Here is a 16,151-nt window from a genome sequence, read left to right as displayed (position 1 = left end):
CTTTGTACCCAACAACCTTTAAAGAAAGCAAGGATTTTCAAGGAATTTAACCGAATTCCATTTCTTTTAGGAAATAGAAGAGTTAACTGAAATTTTTGAATGAAATGTTTGTTTTTTATTGCCGTCAATAGTTCATGATGTACTTACTACATCACTAATTTATAAAATATTTTGTGGTATACTCAGAAATGAGGTGTAATGAGTTTTTTAATTGATTTATTTAGATGAATGTTAGAATTTTTTGTCGTATGGAAATGACATTTCTGTCTTTTTGTTTTATAATAATCTATTTTTTTTTTTCATTCTGATTCATTGTGAAACATCAAGACTATTAAGCATCAGCTTTCATCTTCATTGCAGTCATTTGCTCACTTGCATGTATAACTAAATGTATAATTTTCTTCCAGATTTTTGCAGAGTCCAAAACAACCGTGGAGTTTTTTTCCTTTTTTTTTTTTTTGAGAAAATATATTTAATATAAGAAAAAGGCATCTATATTTTACTTTCCAAATTTAGTTTCATAAAATTTCAGATATTCTTGTTACCTAAACTTCTGATATTTTGCTTCGTTGTTGTATTAGATATATTTCGAAAAAGAAAACAAATCTCGAGAAGAAAAAAGACGCTCCTTTTTGATTCATGTGAACCTGTCTGTTATTTCCTTTTTCCTTGTGGATCTTTGTATAAACAGCTCCAAGAATTTGAGTTGAAACTTGGAATCATTTCAGGTAATAACCAACACTATCATATTTATTAACTAAATGAATTTTGTAAGCAGAAAAACGCAGAACTTCTGATCGAACAAATGTGTTTAGTTGTGAATGCGTGAAAATATTCCCAAATGAAAGGCATGGTGTTTTAAAATTCTGGCATTGATGTTCTGAAATTCGGAAATTTCTTGTACACTCCGTCTACTCATTTACTTGTTAAATGTGTTGTAAAATTGGAGTATACAGTAAGACTATATGTTCAGTTTAGTCAGTTGGTTCTTGGCGGAGGTAATCATTGGCAGTGTGACCTAATTTTGTTGTAATGATTTGAAATTAACACATTTTCTTTTTTCTGCAATACCATTTAGCATATCTTCAGGTAACCGTACTTCGGGCTTTTGAAATTCCTTCAGTTTTGTTATCAACTTTGAAGCTTCATCGAAATAAGCTGCTCCAAATTTGATTGGTTAAAAATAGTTGAGATCTAAGCGACGATTTAAGAAACGTATAATCTCTGATGCTAAAAGTACTCTGTGTTTGTTGTGTTGCGTATTTCATTGATCATATACTGATTACCATCATTTGTTATTCATTTTAATCGGTTTTACTGATTACGTTGAAATAGAGAAATGTTTTATCATAAAGTTCGTGTCCAACCAAAAATATGCATTTCAGTTAACAATGTCAAAAGGAATCCTACTTGGTGATAAATTTCCGGATTTCCAAGCCGAGACCAGTGAAAGCTTCATTTCGAGTTTCCATGACTGGATTGGTAAAGAGTATGTGATTATGTCATGGTTCAATAATAGGAATTAAAAGGGCAGAAAACCATGTAGTGTGGTATACTTTATATCACGTTCATTGTTATTGAAATTTTCGTCTGTAACCTTTCCGTGGAATTGTGAGAATTTGTAGTATGTAGACATATTTCATAGAACTAAGAGGATTGAATCAAAAGTTTTAATTTAGTTCTAACTGATGTTGATCAATTCTGTTCATTTTTGAAAGTTCAAAATTGCAGTAGTTGGGCAATATTGTTTTCTCATCCACGAGATTTCACTCCAGTTTGCACCACGGAGCTTGCTAGGCTAGTTCAACTAGAGCCGGAATTCAAGAAACGGAATGTAAAACTGATTGGTTTAAGTTGTGATTCGGTACAGTCGCACCGTAAATGGGCTGATGATATCATCGAACTGTGCAGAATGAAGTCTGGGGATAGTAATACCTGCTGTTCAGGTGTTTTTGTTCTTTTAAAATTATTTGTCATTATTAAGCAACTGAAGATCGTGTTATTTGAAACATGATCACTTTTGGTGTCAATTTCGATCTTTACGAACTTCGTTTAACACAGAACTCCTTACTTCACAGGGAATAAACTGCCGTTTCCGATAATAGCGGATGATAATCGTTCTCTAGCCAGTAAACTGGGAATGATGGATCCGGATGAGTGTGATGAAAAGGGCGCTGCGCTAACAGCACGTTGTGTTAGTTCAGAATTCTTTTAAGTCCCATTTTCATGAGTTCTTGATTCAAGAAATGAGCTTAAGTTATGCTTTGTTTAAAAATTCCGTATCATATGAAGGATGTGTGCTAAATTTTTCATTTCATTAAAACTAGTATAATCTTAAAGATGGAACATCGTTTAGAAATGCGAAAAATTGCACAAGATTTCTAGCATGTTTCGTATGTTACTGTTGGTATTTTTTCCAGTTGTTCATAATTGGGCCTGAGAAAACGTTGAAACTTTCTATCCTATATCCTGCAACAACGGGACGAAATTTCGAGTATGTGATATCCTGAAAAGTTTTGCGAATCAACATGATGAATTGATGGAAATGAAGACAAGCACAATTTACTTTTTCCTTAAGCTTCTTCTCCCATTCTTTTTCACTTCAGTTTCAAATCCAATTATTCAAGTTCTTTAAAATGTGTTGAATTGTGGTGCTCCTTCAATTTCGAGTACACCGAAAAGTAATTCACTGAAAAAATTTAAGAACTATGAGTTAATTTCAGTCAAACGAGTGTAGATTAAATTCTACGTAGAGCACAATAGAGAGCTGCCATTATAGAGTGAAAGTTTCGGGAAACATAGTTGCTATTCATTTGACGTTGCCAGTGAGGTTACTACCTCACCTTACTTTTTGGGGTGTCTGTGAATATCAATGCTTCAAAAAGCACGAAACATTGAATGTCAAGATCATAACTTAGGGATGTTCAAATATAAGCTATTAGTTTTAACGTCCTTTGTATTTTGCAGTGAAATATTGCGCGTTGTTGATTCGCTTCAGCTTACGGCAACTAAATTAGTAGCGACACCAGTCGATTGGCAGGTAAATATTTGTATAAGAATAATCTTCGAAATTTATTAAAATGCTGTACTCAGTATACTCGAAAATTTGTCGAAGCAAAAAGCACACCCAGCTAGGGATGCTCTCGAATAGCAGTGAGCTTAAAAATTGTATAAATACTGCCTCCCTTTATTTACTGATTAAATTTTGTAACAGAATGGTGATGATTGTGTCGTGGTGCCAACGATTAATGACAATGAAGCAAAAAAATTGTTTGGTGAAAAGATAAATACTGTTGAGCTGCCATCTGGAAAACGTTATCTTCGCATGGTTGAGCATCCAAAATGAAAGAGCATCTTGTCATTTTTTCCCATTTTATTGAAGATGCAGTTCATGCCGTGAAACTCGAAATAATCTCTCGAACCTCCAGATAACTTACAAAATATATCAAATAAAATTGTATTAATCCACAACACCAAAATTTGTCTTAATTGAACATTCTTTAAAGAAATATAAAACTATTCAGATTGCATCTCGTGTAAGCAATTATTTATTCAACACGCATCTCCCCGCTGTAGCTGAACTTATTTGCTTCTCTAGAATTTTTCAACTGTTAACAAAAGGTATATATTGTTTAATATGTTGAAATCTGCTCCTTTGTTCCAAACTTGCTTGCAACGTTGGAATGCTGTAAAGTTTTCCTGATCTAAATAAGTCATTCTTATGAGAAACTTTCTCTTACTGTAGAATGACTTAATATACCGAAATTCTAGCATTTCTTTCAACTCATCTTGAAATATCACTCATTATCAAAGATCTCCTTTAAAAGACTAGAGATCATTATTATACCAGTTAGAGAACAGGAAACAAAAAACTGATTTACTTGGAAAAGTAGCTTCATTAGCAATAAAAATGTATCACAAACTGCATGGAAACTAGTTTTACGGTATCCAGAAGAGAAACAGCAAGAGATTCTAGATTCTTTTTTTTTTTTTTTTTGATTTTAAATCCCTTTTCCATTACCATTCACTGTTTTCCATTTCCATTCACTGGTATTTTTGCTCTATTACGCTGCTTGCAGTACTCCTTCAACATAATACATAAAACATCGTACACCATAATACAAAGAGCTTGTGCAAATCGTACTGGAAAAAAATCTAATCAAAGTAACGGATGTTTCGTGTGAATTTCTTATTTAGTTTAAGAATCCCAGAAAAAATTTTGGTGGAATGATACAACCTTAAGTCCAGGTCTATCTTCCATTCGTTGATGATAAGCTTTTAAAAGTGGAAATTTATCCAAACAGTGCGGATCCAGGATCTGATGAATGTCAAGTTCTTCGAAAAGGACGAAATCTACGTATGAAATCTGAAAACGTCTCATAGTTTAGTTAAAGCAATACTTTTAAAGCTGGAATTAATATTATTTCGCCATCAATTTGATCATCTCAGTTGTATAGTATCCTTAACAAGCATTCCTATATAGTTTAAATTACAGTTTAACCAAGATTTCCTGGACCTTTTCTCCTAGAATGAAATTTTTTCCATCGTCTCGTGTAGCAAGCAACTTTTCAAATTTCGCCAGCTCTACTGGCAATATATCTTTTATGTAGGAATCCTTTTCAGTGTCCTAAAAAGCAATGAATATAAGCGTGCTTATGCAGGAATGATTCATTGATGAACAGGTTCAGTAATAATTGGTCATAATACAATGATTATTGGTACTTAATTGTTCCAAATTTTCCTCTATTATTTATCTCTGTACAAAGAGATTTTTAGCATTCTGGAATGCGTACCACTTCCAACGAAATGAACTAAATTCATTTCATATGCAGAAATATGAAATGAGACCAAATAATCTATACCAGTTTAGTTGCCTGTTTGAAAATGACGAGAACCGCCCTAATGAAAACGAGTCCAGCAATTCTACAAATTTCGTAAACGATAGCATAATTAATAGGTGAAAGATGTTTACATAAGCCTGGTAAATCATTTTCGTATATTTGGTGTGCAGATCACGGACGCCTTCACAGAACATATCAATATGTGTCGTTTCCAGTTCATTTCCACCATTTAAATCTATATGAAAGAATCATCAATGTTAACTGCATAAACAGAACGAATGCTTAACTACCTGTAATCTGCGAACTACTAAAAATTCGACAACGAACACAAACTATTACTATGTTTGCGAGCAAGATGTCTCAGAATAGCACCGGACTGCACAATTTGATGATCACCATCGTAAAGACAAGGTAGTTGTCCGAAATGCTGAACAAACAGAATAAACAGTTAACAAAAAATATGATTTTCTTCTAATTTTCATATAACTAAACAGTGCTGTATTTACGCGTCAAATAAGCATTACGTAGCAAAATAGCTAACAAAGTGTGATTTCATGGAAGGCCAATCACTTGCATTGATACGATCGTCAGTAAACTTTATACCTTGATCAACCAGTACTAAACGAATTGGTTCAGCCAAGCCTAAAATGAAAAGGAAAACTCAAAAGGCAATGAATGAAATAAAAAGAAAAAATGAAAACAAAAGTAGATGGAAGTAAAAATGAAAAACATCACCCTTCGTAGTTTATCATATGTGATAACTTTAAGATAATCAGGTCATCAATGGTTTAGTCTCTTGCCTTTGTCACAGTGTGCTCATCTCAATTTTTGAATTATGAGTTTAACCAACTTCCTAAGGAAAGTCATGAAACGGAATAGAAACATAACATCACCGCTAAACATAACATTACCGCTAAAAGCATTACAAAGTTGTGGGAAAATTAAGGGATGTAGAATATATTCACAACTATGAACGCTCCGGAAATAATCTGGAGAACTTGCCTCGGATAGGAAAATACGTCAGTTTATAACTCATTACTCAACGATGCAATTGTTCACCTGCAAATGTTATTGGGATAATTGACATACTTAAATAATATGTTATTTGCCGATGCAAATCCACTTTCTGCAAAAGCTTGCGTGCATTTATACCTTTGCTAGGGACAGATCGAGTCGATCTCAAAACCTTTTAAGAAAATCAACTTTTCCTGATTTCACTGATATTGAAACAGTGGTAAACAAACCTGTAACTATACCACTACCAGTATATCTATGTCTATAAAATCTATAAAAAACATTTAACAATAATGTGTTCTAGAAACAAATTTAGATGAGAAGTTGTGGAAGAGAGAGGTGGGAAAAAAGACTACAACAAAGACAATTAATTACAACTAAAAAATTGTATCTGATATCTTACCCACTGACACGCTTCACACCCGTCCAACTGCTTTTCTCCCATTTTAGAAAAAATATGAGTGTGAAACATCGCCAGCCCTGTTGCGCAGAGTGAAACAAAGGGGACAATTTGCAATAACAGTGAGATGAAGAGAGTTCAGTCTGTAACTGATAACAGGACAAAGTACCGCAGTCAGTGCAGTTAAAGCGACTGTAGTAAATTGATAACTCAAAGGATAATTGGCAACTATATATTAACTCAACTCTAACATGCATTTCATTTAGAAGGATGTAAAAGAAACAAACTGTTCTTTCCAATCACTCTCACTCCTTCCCTGACTTTCTTTCTCTACCATTTGGGAAAAAGAATGTTCAATTATTCTTCGTAAAGAAAAAGGAATTAAAACTTCCCTTGTCAAATCATCACATGGCTATAATGACTCATCAAAGACTAATACACTCTGCAATCGACACGCATCTCGAACAGAAATACTCGAGTACTGAGAAGTGAAGACGGACTTCAGATATATCTTAGAAACTTCAATCAATAACATAATAGACAGGATACTTCGTATGAACTCATTTCCCTCCTATCCCTCTTTCTTTCGGTCCTCAGAAAGATGTACAGTGGTATTGTGTAACAACAAACCTAGCGAATCTTGTCTCTCATCTCTACTCAGGGCGCAGTTTGCACTTATTTCTGTGTGGATCATACATTTGCTCATGTATAGGAACAATCATTTCTTTGGTTGGTTGCAAAAGTCAACTCAGAAATGTTCTTAGACGATTAGAACCAATAAACGGAAAATGGAACAAACACATTCCTCAGAAATATTGCGAGAAATATCGAGACCGTTTAATGCAGGAATTACAGAATTGCAATACACGCAGTTAGATCTTAAGAAGACACTTGGCATTCTGTAATTTAAGGGGTTGAAGGAAAGAAATAAATTTTGCAGCGGAGAATAGACGAAGGTTAATCTCAGGTTACCATACCTGTCTAATTATGTATCTTCCTCCGACCTACGAGAAACCTTCTCCGCAATATACTGCTGCAGTAGGGGACATCTTCGAAAAACGAAGTGAGGGATGGAGAAAGAATCATAGGCTACGGAAGGAGGTGACTTTGGGCTAATGTTTGCGAGACTCGTTCGGGGCAAGTCTATATGCCCGAGAGATATTTAGTTCCTTGCTATGGTACTTGTTATGTATGATTCCCTTCGTTCAAGCAAAGAAAGGTCATTCGGTGATCTGTCTTACGTCACATAGTCGGACCAATAATAGATTATATTTTTATGTACGGAGATTTGTGCTAACCTATATATATATATCGACTTCAGTATAAGAAGTTCAGAATGCTTTGCGAAATAAGTCCTCACTTTTTTCTTGCTTAACCGATCTTGGTAGAAATGCTTCTGTCTTGTTTTGGCCAGCTGATCGAATTTTCTATTTTGAAATAGGGCTACTGAACCACATATGTGATTGTTGGTGGATGACGAACTGGCTAGATGGCGAGACTTTATAGTTGCTGTTCGTTTCCTGATAAACGAAGTAGTTGAAAGTGCTTATGTTGTCAGAGAACTAATTCTCATCTCGTTGCAAAACCCGATCTCGCAAAAAAGAGACTGCATCATGTTGGGACGCGTTTTCATCGTGTCCCCGAGTACTTTGTCCTTTGTAACAATCTTCAAGCGTAGTGACTGCATTCACAGTTCTGCTTCGATTCACCGAACCATCGAATTACAAATTGCAGTTCACTATGCTTCGTTTGAGTAGCAGAAACGATGCTGTAGTGTATAAGCCTTTAAATTGTTTAATGTATAAATATGTAAATTCCGCCTCTTGCTACATGCCTGTCGTATTTCTGAGTCTCATCCTACTGTGCACAAGAAGTAACCAGATCAGGTTTTATGAATGCCTCTATCATTAACCGTCGCAGAAATTTGGAAAAGTAAGCATGATATAGGTAATTTATCCACCCCAATAAATTGTTCTAATTATTTATAAAGAAATATCCTCAAATTTTTCTGTTTATTAATTATTTGAATTATGCTGGTGGTATGATTAATCGAATCTTTGATTGTTGAGGCCACCGAATGTTAGAGTGTAGTATGCCCTCAGGATTTCTTTTGTTTTACAGACAGATTCCATTTGAATACTGAATATAGTATATTGTGATATTTTTTAGTTTCGTCTAATCTCTTCACATCATTTAATCTGTACATTTTCAGGTATCACGTCCGTTGTTTTTTATACAAAGAGCCACATAAATTGCACAATTCTAAAACAATGACTAGTTTGCAAGACTTCAATAACTTAATCACTCGTATGCTGTTCCCTGAAAATGAAGCAAGAAAAGAGGCAGAAAAACAGTATGAGAATATTGAATTATTAACAAAGGCTCAGCTGTTATTTCAATTATTTATGGACCAAAATGCTGGTGTTGAGGTATGGTCCCTGAATGTTTTTTTCTTCCAAATGAAAGATTATTTCCTCCTTAATTATTTGATGTGAATTATGCAATGTGGTGTTGTATCGGGAGTAAGCACCTAGCGTTACAGATGCTATGCATTGTTTGTGAAAAATTGTACATTCATTTGTTTTATTTGGGATAATGCAAATTTCATAACAAATCAGATATTCTTTGCTGATAATTGAAGGCTGATGTTCGAAATGTGCTTCATCTTAAAATTTTATGATTTTCAGACACGGTCATTGTGTCTAGTATTAATGCGAAGAATTTTGTCGAACAGATGGGATGAGTTATGGCCTGCTTGGTCTAAAGAAAATCAGCAGCAGTTTTGTGAGCAGCTTTTAAAATCAGCTACTGAAGAGCAAAACGCCGTGCTTCGGAAACGTCTGACTGACGTCATTGCTGAAGTTGCTCGATCTACTATTGGTATTTTCAGTTTTTTTTTTTTATTTGAGAAATCTTTTAATGTGGCATTTTGGAATTTGATATACCCAAACATTTTTAACTATTGAAAATCATATTTCAACATTTACCTCAAATATTCTTGTGAAACAGGGTTAGGAATCCTTTCATATAAGTTCTGTCTAACTGAGGTTAAAGTCAGTAATTTGTTTTTGGACCTTCTATTGTTTCTTTTGTCTTTGCTGTTTAAAGAAGTATTAGAAGTAATTTTAGAGACCGAAACAGGGCGCCAAAGCTGGTCAGGTGTTATTCAGTTCTTGGAATTATGTGCTTCTTCAGATGTTGCCATGTTACGTGAAACAGGAATGATCTTACTGGAGTGAGTTGATTGCGTCGTTGTATAGATCATGCTTGATCTAATAAGAATTGTTGACTGATGAGATTAATAAAAAGAACATAATGAGTTATGAAACGTCATGCTTAATATTTTTAAAGAAATATAGAAAAAGAAAATATCTTTCCTCCTATCTCTTCAAAAAATTTTACTTTAGAACAGACAGAAAGATTTGGTTTGCTCTTTTTTATAGATCTTCATCCTTTTCATATACTGTAATATCTTTCGTTTCAATATCAGTTCCATAATATAATAGTTCGATTTCTTATAATTCAAAAGTTGATATGTATGCATTTTACAGAAATGTTCCATCTATTTTTGGATGTGATCAAGATCGATATCTTCCTGGAATTAAGCAAATGTTCCAGTCATCACTACTTTATAGTAGCAAGGGATCAGTTAGAACTGCTGCAGTACGTGCATATGTTGCTTTCATGTGTGAAAATGAAGAAGATGACAGAGTTATTAGATCTCTTTCTGACCAAGTCCCTGCAGTTATCCAGGTTTTTTTTTTTCTTTGGTTTTCTGAATTTTTTGCCTTTTTTAAGTTCGCTATCGATTTTTTTATATTGACTATTACAGGTCTGTCAACACGTAGTAGCTACGGAAGATGATGATGATGTGCCGTTGCAGTGCTTGGGAGATCTCGCAACAAGTGTCCCGAAAACTCTACAGCCACACCTAAATGATGTATTTACACTCTGCACATCGGTACTGCTGTCACTTGCTGTTTATTAGTTCACATTTTATTCATGCTCAGGTACAGCAGCCTCGATAATTCATTGTTTTCGAAAGAAGTTCAAACTGAATAACCAAAACCAAATCAGATATGCTGGTACTATCCGTTTCTGTACCTTTCTCCTGGTAGCTCTCTTTTGGTTATAAAAGGTATCATGTCACTCTTTAGAAGACTGGGTGGTATACAGCACCTATTTCTATTCACACGTACATACAGTATGGCTACGAAATTGAAGTTTCCGTTTCGCCCATTTATAAGCTTTCAAATTTGTTAATTTAATTGTTTTTTTCCTTCCAGTTCTAGTCATAAGATTCAATCAGAGATGTCCAAATTGCTATTTTTGATGAAGTCAATGTTTTATCTACATCATATCTAATAGTAATATAAAAGATGGTTTAATTACATGCCGAATTTCTGGTAATCTTTGTCATTTGTATTTCCCGAATCAATTTTTACACATTTCCAGACAGTCGCAGATACACAAAAGGATGATTCATATCGACACAGCGCTCTCGAAGTAATGGTATCGTTGTGTGAGAATGCTACTGGTATGGTCAAAAAGAAAGCATCGTCCTTCATTCCAGCATTATGTATGTTTAGTGATAGTGGTTTTTTCTTCCAAGTGAATTGTGATTGAAGAAACGAATTTCATGGAGCAATCACTTGATGAAATTATCGTTTGTTTGATTAGGATGCGTAATGTGAGATCAGTACACAACTTATTTCAGTAGAACAGTGTCTCGATCTAATGACTGAACTTGATGATGACACAGAAGAATGGTTGAACTGCGATAATGCTGATGAAGATAGTGGAGAGGAGTAAGCTTGTTTTAATTTGTTTTCTTATGGAAATATGTATAAACAGTTGTCGGCGACTAGGTATTAAAAAATTCATAATCCCGAAATATTTAGCAATGCTGGTATTGGAGAGTCATCGTTGGATCGTATATCGTGTAGTTTGGGAGGCAAATTTGTGTTGAATTCGTTTTTGCATATTGTTCCACGCATGATGCAAGATGGTTTATTTTCATCTTATTTCTTAAATCCACCCTCTTTAATTGATCCTTATGTTGAAACTCTCTCCGTATCATATTGTTTGATATGGAAAATTGAGCAGGGTTTTAGTTGAAAATTGGAAAAATCGACACGCTGCGATTATGGGGATTTCTACTATTGGAGAAGGATGTAAACGTCAGATGGAACCACTTATCGAAGAAATTGTTAACAATGTTCTGCCATTTTTAGGAGACTCTGTGAGTCAAATTCTGGATTCTTTTGAATTTTATTTATCAGTTTTGATTCTTTGTTTATTTTTGACTAGCTAATTTCAGCATCCGCGTGTACGTTATGCAGCTTGTAATGCTTTAGGACAAATGTCAAGTGATTTTTCACCAACACTTCAGAAGAAATGTCATGAAAAGGTTCATTCGGCAATTCAAGATTTCATCAACTTATATATATTTGTGTCTGCTGTTATATTTATTTGGAAATTTAGGTATTTCGGTTGACATATGGAATTTGAAATAAAGATGTTACATTATCCACATAAATTTCTAGGTTGTCAATGGTTTATGCACTCTTCTGATCGATCTGAACTGTCCGCGCGTTGCGGCTCATGCTGGAGCTGCACTTGTCAACTTTAGCGAAGATTGTCCAAAAAATATCATTGCAGTTTATCTTCCGCAAATAATGGAGAAATTAGAATTTGTTTTGGACCATACTTTCAAACAGGTAGTCTTTCTATGAAACTGTTAGTAGATTTAAAGTAGAACTCGTAAAGATTTGATGGTCCATTTAATTATTGGGGATCATATCCTTGATAATTAACATTTGTTATAGATTATTCATTGCCTAAGATTCTTTAAGCTTCTGGAACGCGGCAAGAAACTTGTGTTGGAACAGGTCATTACAACTATAGCATCGGTTGCAGATGCTGCTCAAGATCTGTTTATTGCGTTTTACGACAGGTATAATTTTATTAATACAGATGGGTTAACAAAAAAGTAGCTTCTCTAGCTTCATCCATGACGCTATTGATCGTTTTTGTGATAAAATTTAAGTGAAGTAATAATTGTAGTTTTTTTTTTTTTTTTTTTTTTAAGCTTAATGCCTCCATTGAAGTATATTTTACAAAATTCAAATGTTGATGAACTGAATACTCTTCGTGGTAAAACTATCGAATGTATATCTCTGATCGGGTTAGCAGTAGGAAAAGAAAAGGTTTGTTTCTTTCGCGTTCATTTTATGGTTCATATATATTTTTCTTTTTCAAATTCATCGGATGTTTTTGTTCGTTATTTTTTCTCCATATTTTATTTACAGTTCGCCAAAGATGCAAATGAAATTATGCAGATGTTATTAGCCAATCAAGCTCAATTCGAGCAGATTTCAGCAGATGATCCACAAGTATGTAAATTACTTTATTTAACGTTAATAGTTTCATATCTTCTATTTGGAGGTTTTGAATTATTTTCCTTTTCAGTGCTATTGTTTTGAAAAATCATAATTATCAGATGCGATGCAAATTCGTTTTTAGGTTTTTAGATTTTTAGGTTTGTTTGTCCGAGATCATTTGAGATCTGTTTTACTATTAATTCATATCACGTTCATAAATGAATTTTAACTTGATTTTTTGATTTTGTTTTCATTTGAAGTTTTATAGATATCTTACATGATTAGTGCTTGGGCGCGGATATGTAAAATTCTTGGGGAAGAATTTGCTGCTTTTTTGCCGCTTGTGATGCCTCCAGTATTAAGGGCTGCATCAATTAAACCTGATGTTACGCTGATGAATGACGAAGATATTGCTAATCAGGAGGAGGATCCAGATTGGAACTTTGTTCCTCTGGGTGACCAGAAAATGTTCGGTAAGTTGGTCTTTTCGAGTTTTTTTCGAATAATTTTTGTTGTTAACAAAATAGGTGTTGCAACGATTTTTGATTGCGTGAGGGACTGACTATTCGTTTAATTTCTTATTACTTTTTAAACTTTGACTTCAGTAAATAAACTTTAGAGAAGAAAAATTTTCAGGCATAAAAACAGCTGGATTGGAAGATAAAGCTACTGCTTGTGAAATGCTTGTATGTTATGCTCGTGAACTTAAATCGGCATTCAGTCCTTATATTGAGCCAGTTACTCAACTAATGCTTCCCCATCTTAAGTTTATGTTTCATGATGGTTAGTAAATATTATTATGTATGTTTTTTCTTTTTTTCTGAAAATGAACTTTTATCGTAGCAGAATAAGACGTATTAGTTTTTCTGAAATTATGGGAGATCACTCAGTGTTCTTTACACGTCATTATAGAGATGTTAAGGGATGTTTTGCTTTGTAAACTTGTTTGTTTCCTAAAGAAAATTTTGCAGCTGTCCGTTCTGCAGCTGCCGATATTTTGCCATGTTTACTGGAGTGTGCCCGCAGTAGAGGTGATCAATTCAGAATGCAACTTTGGAATGCTGTTATATCAGCATACAAAGAGGCTATCGATGGAGAACATGATAAAGAGGTGCTAGCTGATCAACTTCATGGAGTAGCACAGTGTATTGAGGAATTGGGTCCATCACTGATTACTCAGGAGCAGTTGGAACTAATCTTGGGTATCGTCAATCAGCAAATGGTTGAATATACTGAACGGTGTATAGAGCGTGGAAAACATAAAGACGAAGATGATGATGAAGAAGATGCAGTAGAAGCGCTAAAGGAGGAGTTAGAAGAAGAAACAGGTGTACTAGCACGGATTTCAGATGTTATCCATTGTCTTTTCAAAGCATATGGCCAGAATCTCATGCCGTATTTTGAAAATTTAGCGGACTATTTTATCCCATTGTTGGATTCGCGAAGGTATTACAGTGAAAGACAGTGGGCCATTTGCATATTTGACGATGTGATTGAATATGGTGGTGAAGCAAGTATTAAATATCACTCATCGTTCTATGGTCCTATGCTTAATGCTCTTTCTGACGAATATCCAGAAGTTCGTCAAAGTGCAGCATATGGATTTGGAATTATGGGACAGCACGGTGGCAGTAATTATGCACAAGCATGCGCAGGTAGAAATCTTTCTGTAATAATATTAAAGAGATTGAAAAAGCATAGTGCTAGATTAAAAGAATGGAAAAGAGAGGTATGAGGAAGGAGAGAAAATGACCAAAAGTGAGTAATTTGGAATTGAATACTGGACTTCAAAATATTAAATTTTGTAGGCGCTTTACCGCATCTAGCAAATATGATTTCAAGAGTTGACGCGAGATCTACCGAGGAAGGAAATGTAGCAACTGAGAATGCTATTAGTGCCGTTGCTAAAATTCTTAAATATAATTCATCGATGGTCGATGTGAATGCGGTATGTTTGGTTATTTGCATTTTATGTTTTTTTGCATTGATTGATGTGCTTTATTTCTGAAATGGTGATACAGAGATGAAAATAACTCTAAATTTTCTGATTTGAAATATTAGTTTACTTTTATGGTATTGATGAAATTGATAATGTTACCATAATCGTAATCGGCTTTAGTAATTTTGTTTTTTTTTTTTTTTTTTCTTTTTTTTTCTGTTTGTAAATCATAAAAGGTAGTGTGATGCAACCAGTTACTCCAGTATTCCAAAAATGCTGGGTCTATATATATATATATATATATATATATATATATATATATAAGCGTAGCATTTCGTAGCACTTTATTTTTTGTTCATGTAAGGAAAAGGAAATTTTTTGCTTCAGTACACCAAATGATTATTAACTTTTTCTTTGTCTTTTATATTAACTTCTTATTTGTTATTTTTCGTATTTATTCATCGTTATACTTCAATAGGTCATACCGACATTTCTAAGCTGGCTTCCTACTTGGGATGATCCAGAGGAAGCGCCGCATGTTTACGGGTATTTTGCTGATCTTATTGAAAGGTATCTTTTTGTTTTATTTGATTTCAAATTTTAGCTTGTTTTAAATGCACGCAGAACTAACATTTTTGATGATTTCCAACTTTTTCCTGGATATCCAGTATAATGAAAAAATGTAATACCACTCTGTTAATATGAATATGTTGTGTACTATATTTCGAAAATGAAATTACTAAACGTAATATTGAGCAAATCCCGAAATTATTCGTGCTTATTAGTCTTGTTTTTCATTAATTATTTATCAGTGTTTCAGTAATAATCCTTTGGTCTTGGGCGAAAACAATTCCAATCTTCCTCGAATATTAACCGTTATTGTACAAGCCTTTGAAAAAGGAGCGTTTGATGATGACATCGATAAAAATAATGTCAAACATCGTTTGATCAACATATTGAAATTCATGCAGGTATCATACTTGTTTTGTTAGTAGTTTTTAAATATTTAGTTCGACATTGATATCTCTTCATGTTCTACTTTGACGATTACTATAAAGCTTTAATGGATTCTTTTTTTAATCTTAGTTTTTTTTTTTTCTTTTTCGGCTTGGAACCTCTTTTCATTAATGTGTATATGTGAATGAATGTGTCGAGAGTTCAGATTTTTAGCTCATGATTATATTATTCAGATTAAGTTAAGTTGAACTGTGGACTGAGAGATGAGGGTCTAAATTTGTCTCTATACGTGTGGATAGTTTTTTTCTTTGCAGGCAGATAAAAGTCTTTTTGAAGCTGTGGTTGGTGGTGCAGTCTTAACTGAGTCCCAAATGACTACACTACATCGATTGCTAGCATGAAGTATTCCTGATACCAGTAGTCGTTGTTTCATTTTTCCTGTTTCCGCAACTTTTTCACCTATCCAACTTTTCGACCCTTCGCTTACATACGGTAATTTTGAAAAGTCGATCACTCAGGCCGATTGTTTTGCCCTTACCTTACTCATCACAAATCGGCTTTCACTTTCCCTTGATTGTACATGTCTTAGAGTAAAACCGTCGTTACAGTTTGCTCAA

The 16,151-nt window shown here is 34.0% G+C and overlaps 3 protein-coding genes across 6 annotated transcripts; 2 read left to right on the top strand and 1 right to left on the bottom strand.

Moving 5' to 3' along the window:
- Positions 1-1,391: 1,391 nt before the first annotated feature.
- On the top strand, positions 1,392-3,346 carry Bma-prdx-6 (Uncharacterized protein; the record flags this gene model as incomplete). Of its 2 annotated transcripts, XM_001898199.2 has the most annotated exons (6): positions 1,392-1,489; positions 1,732-1,946; positions 2,079-2,194; positions 2,421-2,494; positions 2,968-3,040; positions 3,215-3,346. In XM_001898199.2, 6 exons carry the CDS (start codon positions 1,392-1,394, stop codon positions 3,344-3,346), a joined length of 708 nt encoding a protein of 235 aa, XP_001898234.1. The 2 variants fall into 2 exon arrangements, with proteins under 2 accessions (XP_001898234.1, XP_042931312.1); XM_043075378.1 differs by lacking the exon at positions 1,392-1,489 and having other exon boundaries at positions 1,913-1,946.
- Positions 3,347-4,024: 678 nt separating this feature from the next.
- On the bottom strand, positions 4,025-5,877 carry Bma-gst-1 (Uncharacterized protein; the record flags this gene model as incomplete). Of its 2 annotated transcripts, XM_001898198.2 has the most annotated exons (7): positions 4,025-4,084; positions 4,238-4,366; positions 4,517-4,627; positions 4,973-5,076; positions 5,181-5,268; positions 5,383-5,483; positions 5,844-5,877. In XM_001898198.2, the coding sequence occupies 7 exons, from the start codon at positions 5,875-5,877 to the stop codon at positions 4,025-4,027; spliced, it is 627 nt and encodes a 208-aa protein (XP_001898233.1). The 2 variants fall into 2 exon arrangements, with proteins under 2 accessions (XP_001898233.1, XP_042931311.1); XM_043075377.1 differs by lacking the exon at positions 5,844-5,877 and having other exon boundaries at positions 5,383-5,397.
- Positions 5,878-8,146: 2,269 nt separating this feature from the next.
- Bma-imb-3 (Uncharacterized protein) lies at positions 8,147-15,935 on the top strand (the record flags this gene model as incomplete). Of its 2 annotated transcripts, XM_043075376.1 has the most annotated exons (22): positions 8,147-8,187; positions 8,468-8,684; positions 8,943-9,135; positions 9,385-9,490; positions 9,807-10,008; positions 10,088-10,216; positions 10,711-10,834; positions 10,973-11,063; positions 11,157-11,263; positions 11,370-11,497; positions 11,576-11,665; positions 11,802-11,975; positions 12,111-12,211; positions 12,347-12,464; positions 12,567-12,650; positions 12,907-13,111; positions 13,275-13,421; positions 13,610-14,293; positions 14,447-14,586; positions 15,056-15,147; positions 15,398-15,548; positions 15,849-15,935. In XM_043075376.1, 22 exons carry the CDS (start codon positions 8,147-8,149, stop codon positions 15,933-15,935), a joined length of 3,411 nt encoding a protein of 1,136 aa, XP_042931310.1. The 2 variants fall into 2 exon arrangements, with proteins under 2 accessions (XP_042931310.1, XP_001898232.1); XM_001898197.1 differs by lacking the exon at positions 8,147-8,187 and having other exon boundaries at positions 8,526-8,684.
- Between the last annotated feature and the right edge of the window lie 216 nt (positions 15,936-16,151).

The sequence above is a fragment of the Brugia malayi genome (assembly GCF_000002995.4).
Source record: "Brugia malayi strain FR3 genome assembly, contig: Bm_v4_ChrX_scaffold_001, whole genome shotgun sequence".
Classification (NCBI taxonomy): domain Eukaryota; kingdom Metazoa; phylum Nematoda; class Chromadorea; order Rhabditida; family Onchocercidae; genus Brugia; species Brugia malayi.
The sequence above is the reverse complement of the archived record's forward strand: the minus strand, read 5'-3'. Positions and strand labels throughout refer to the sequence as shown.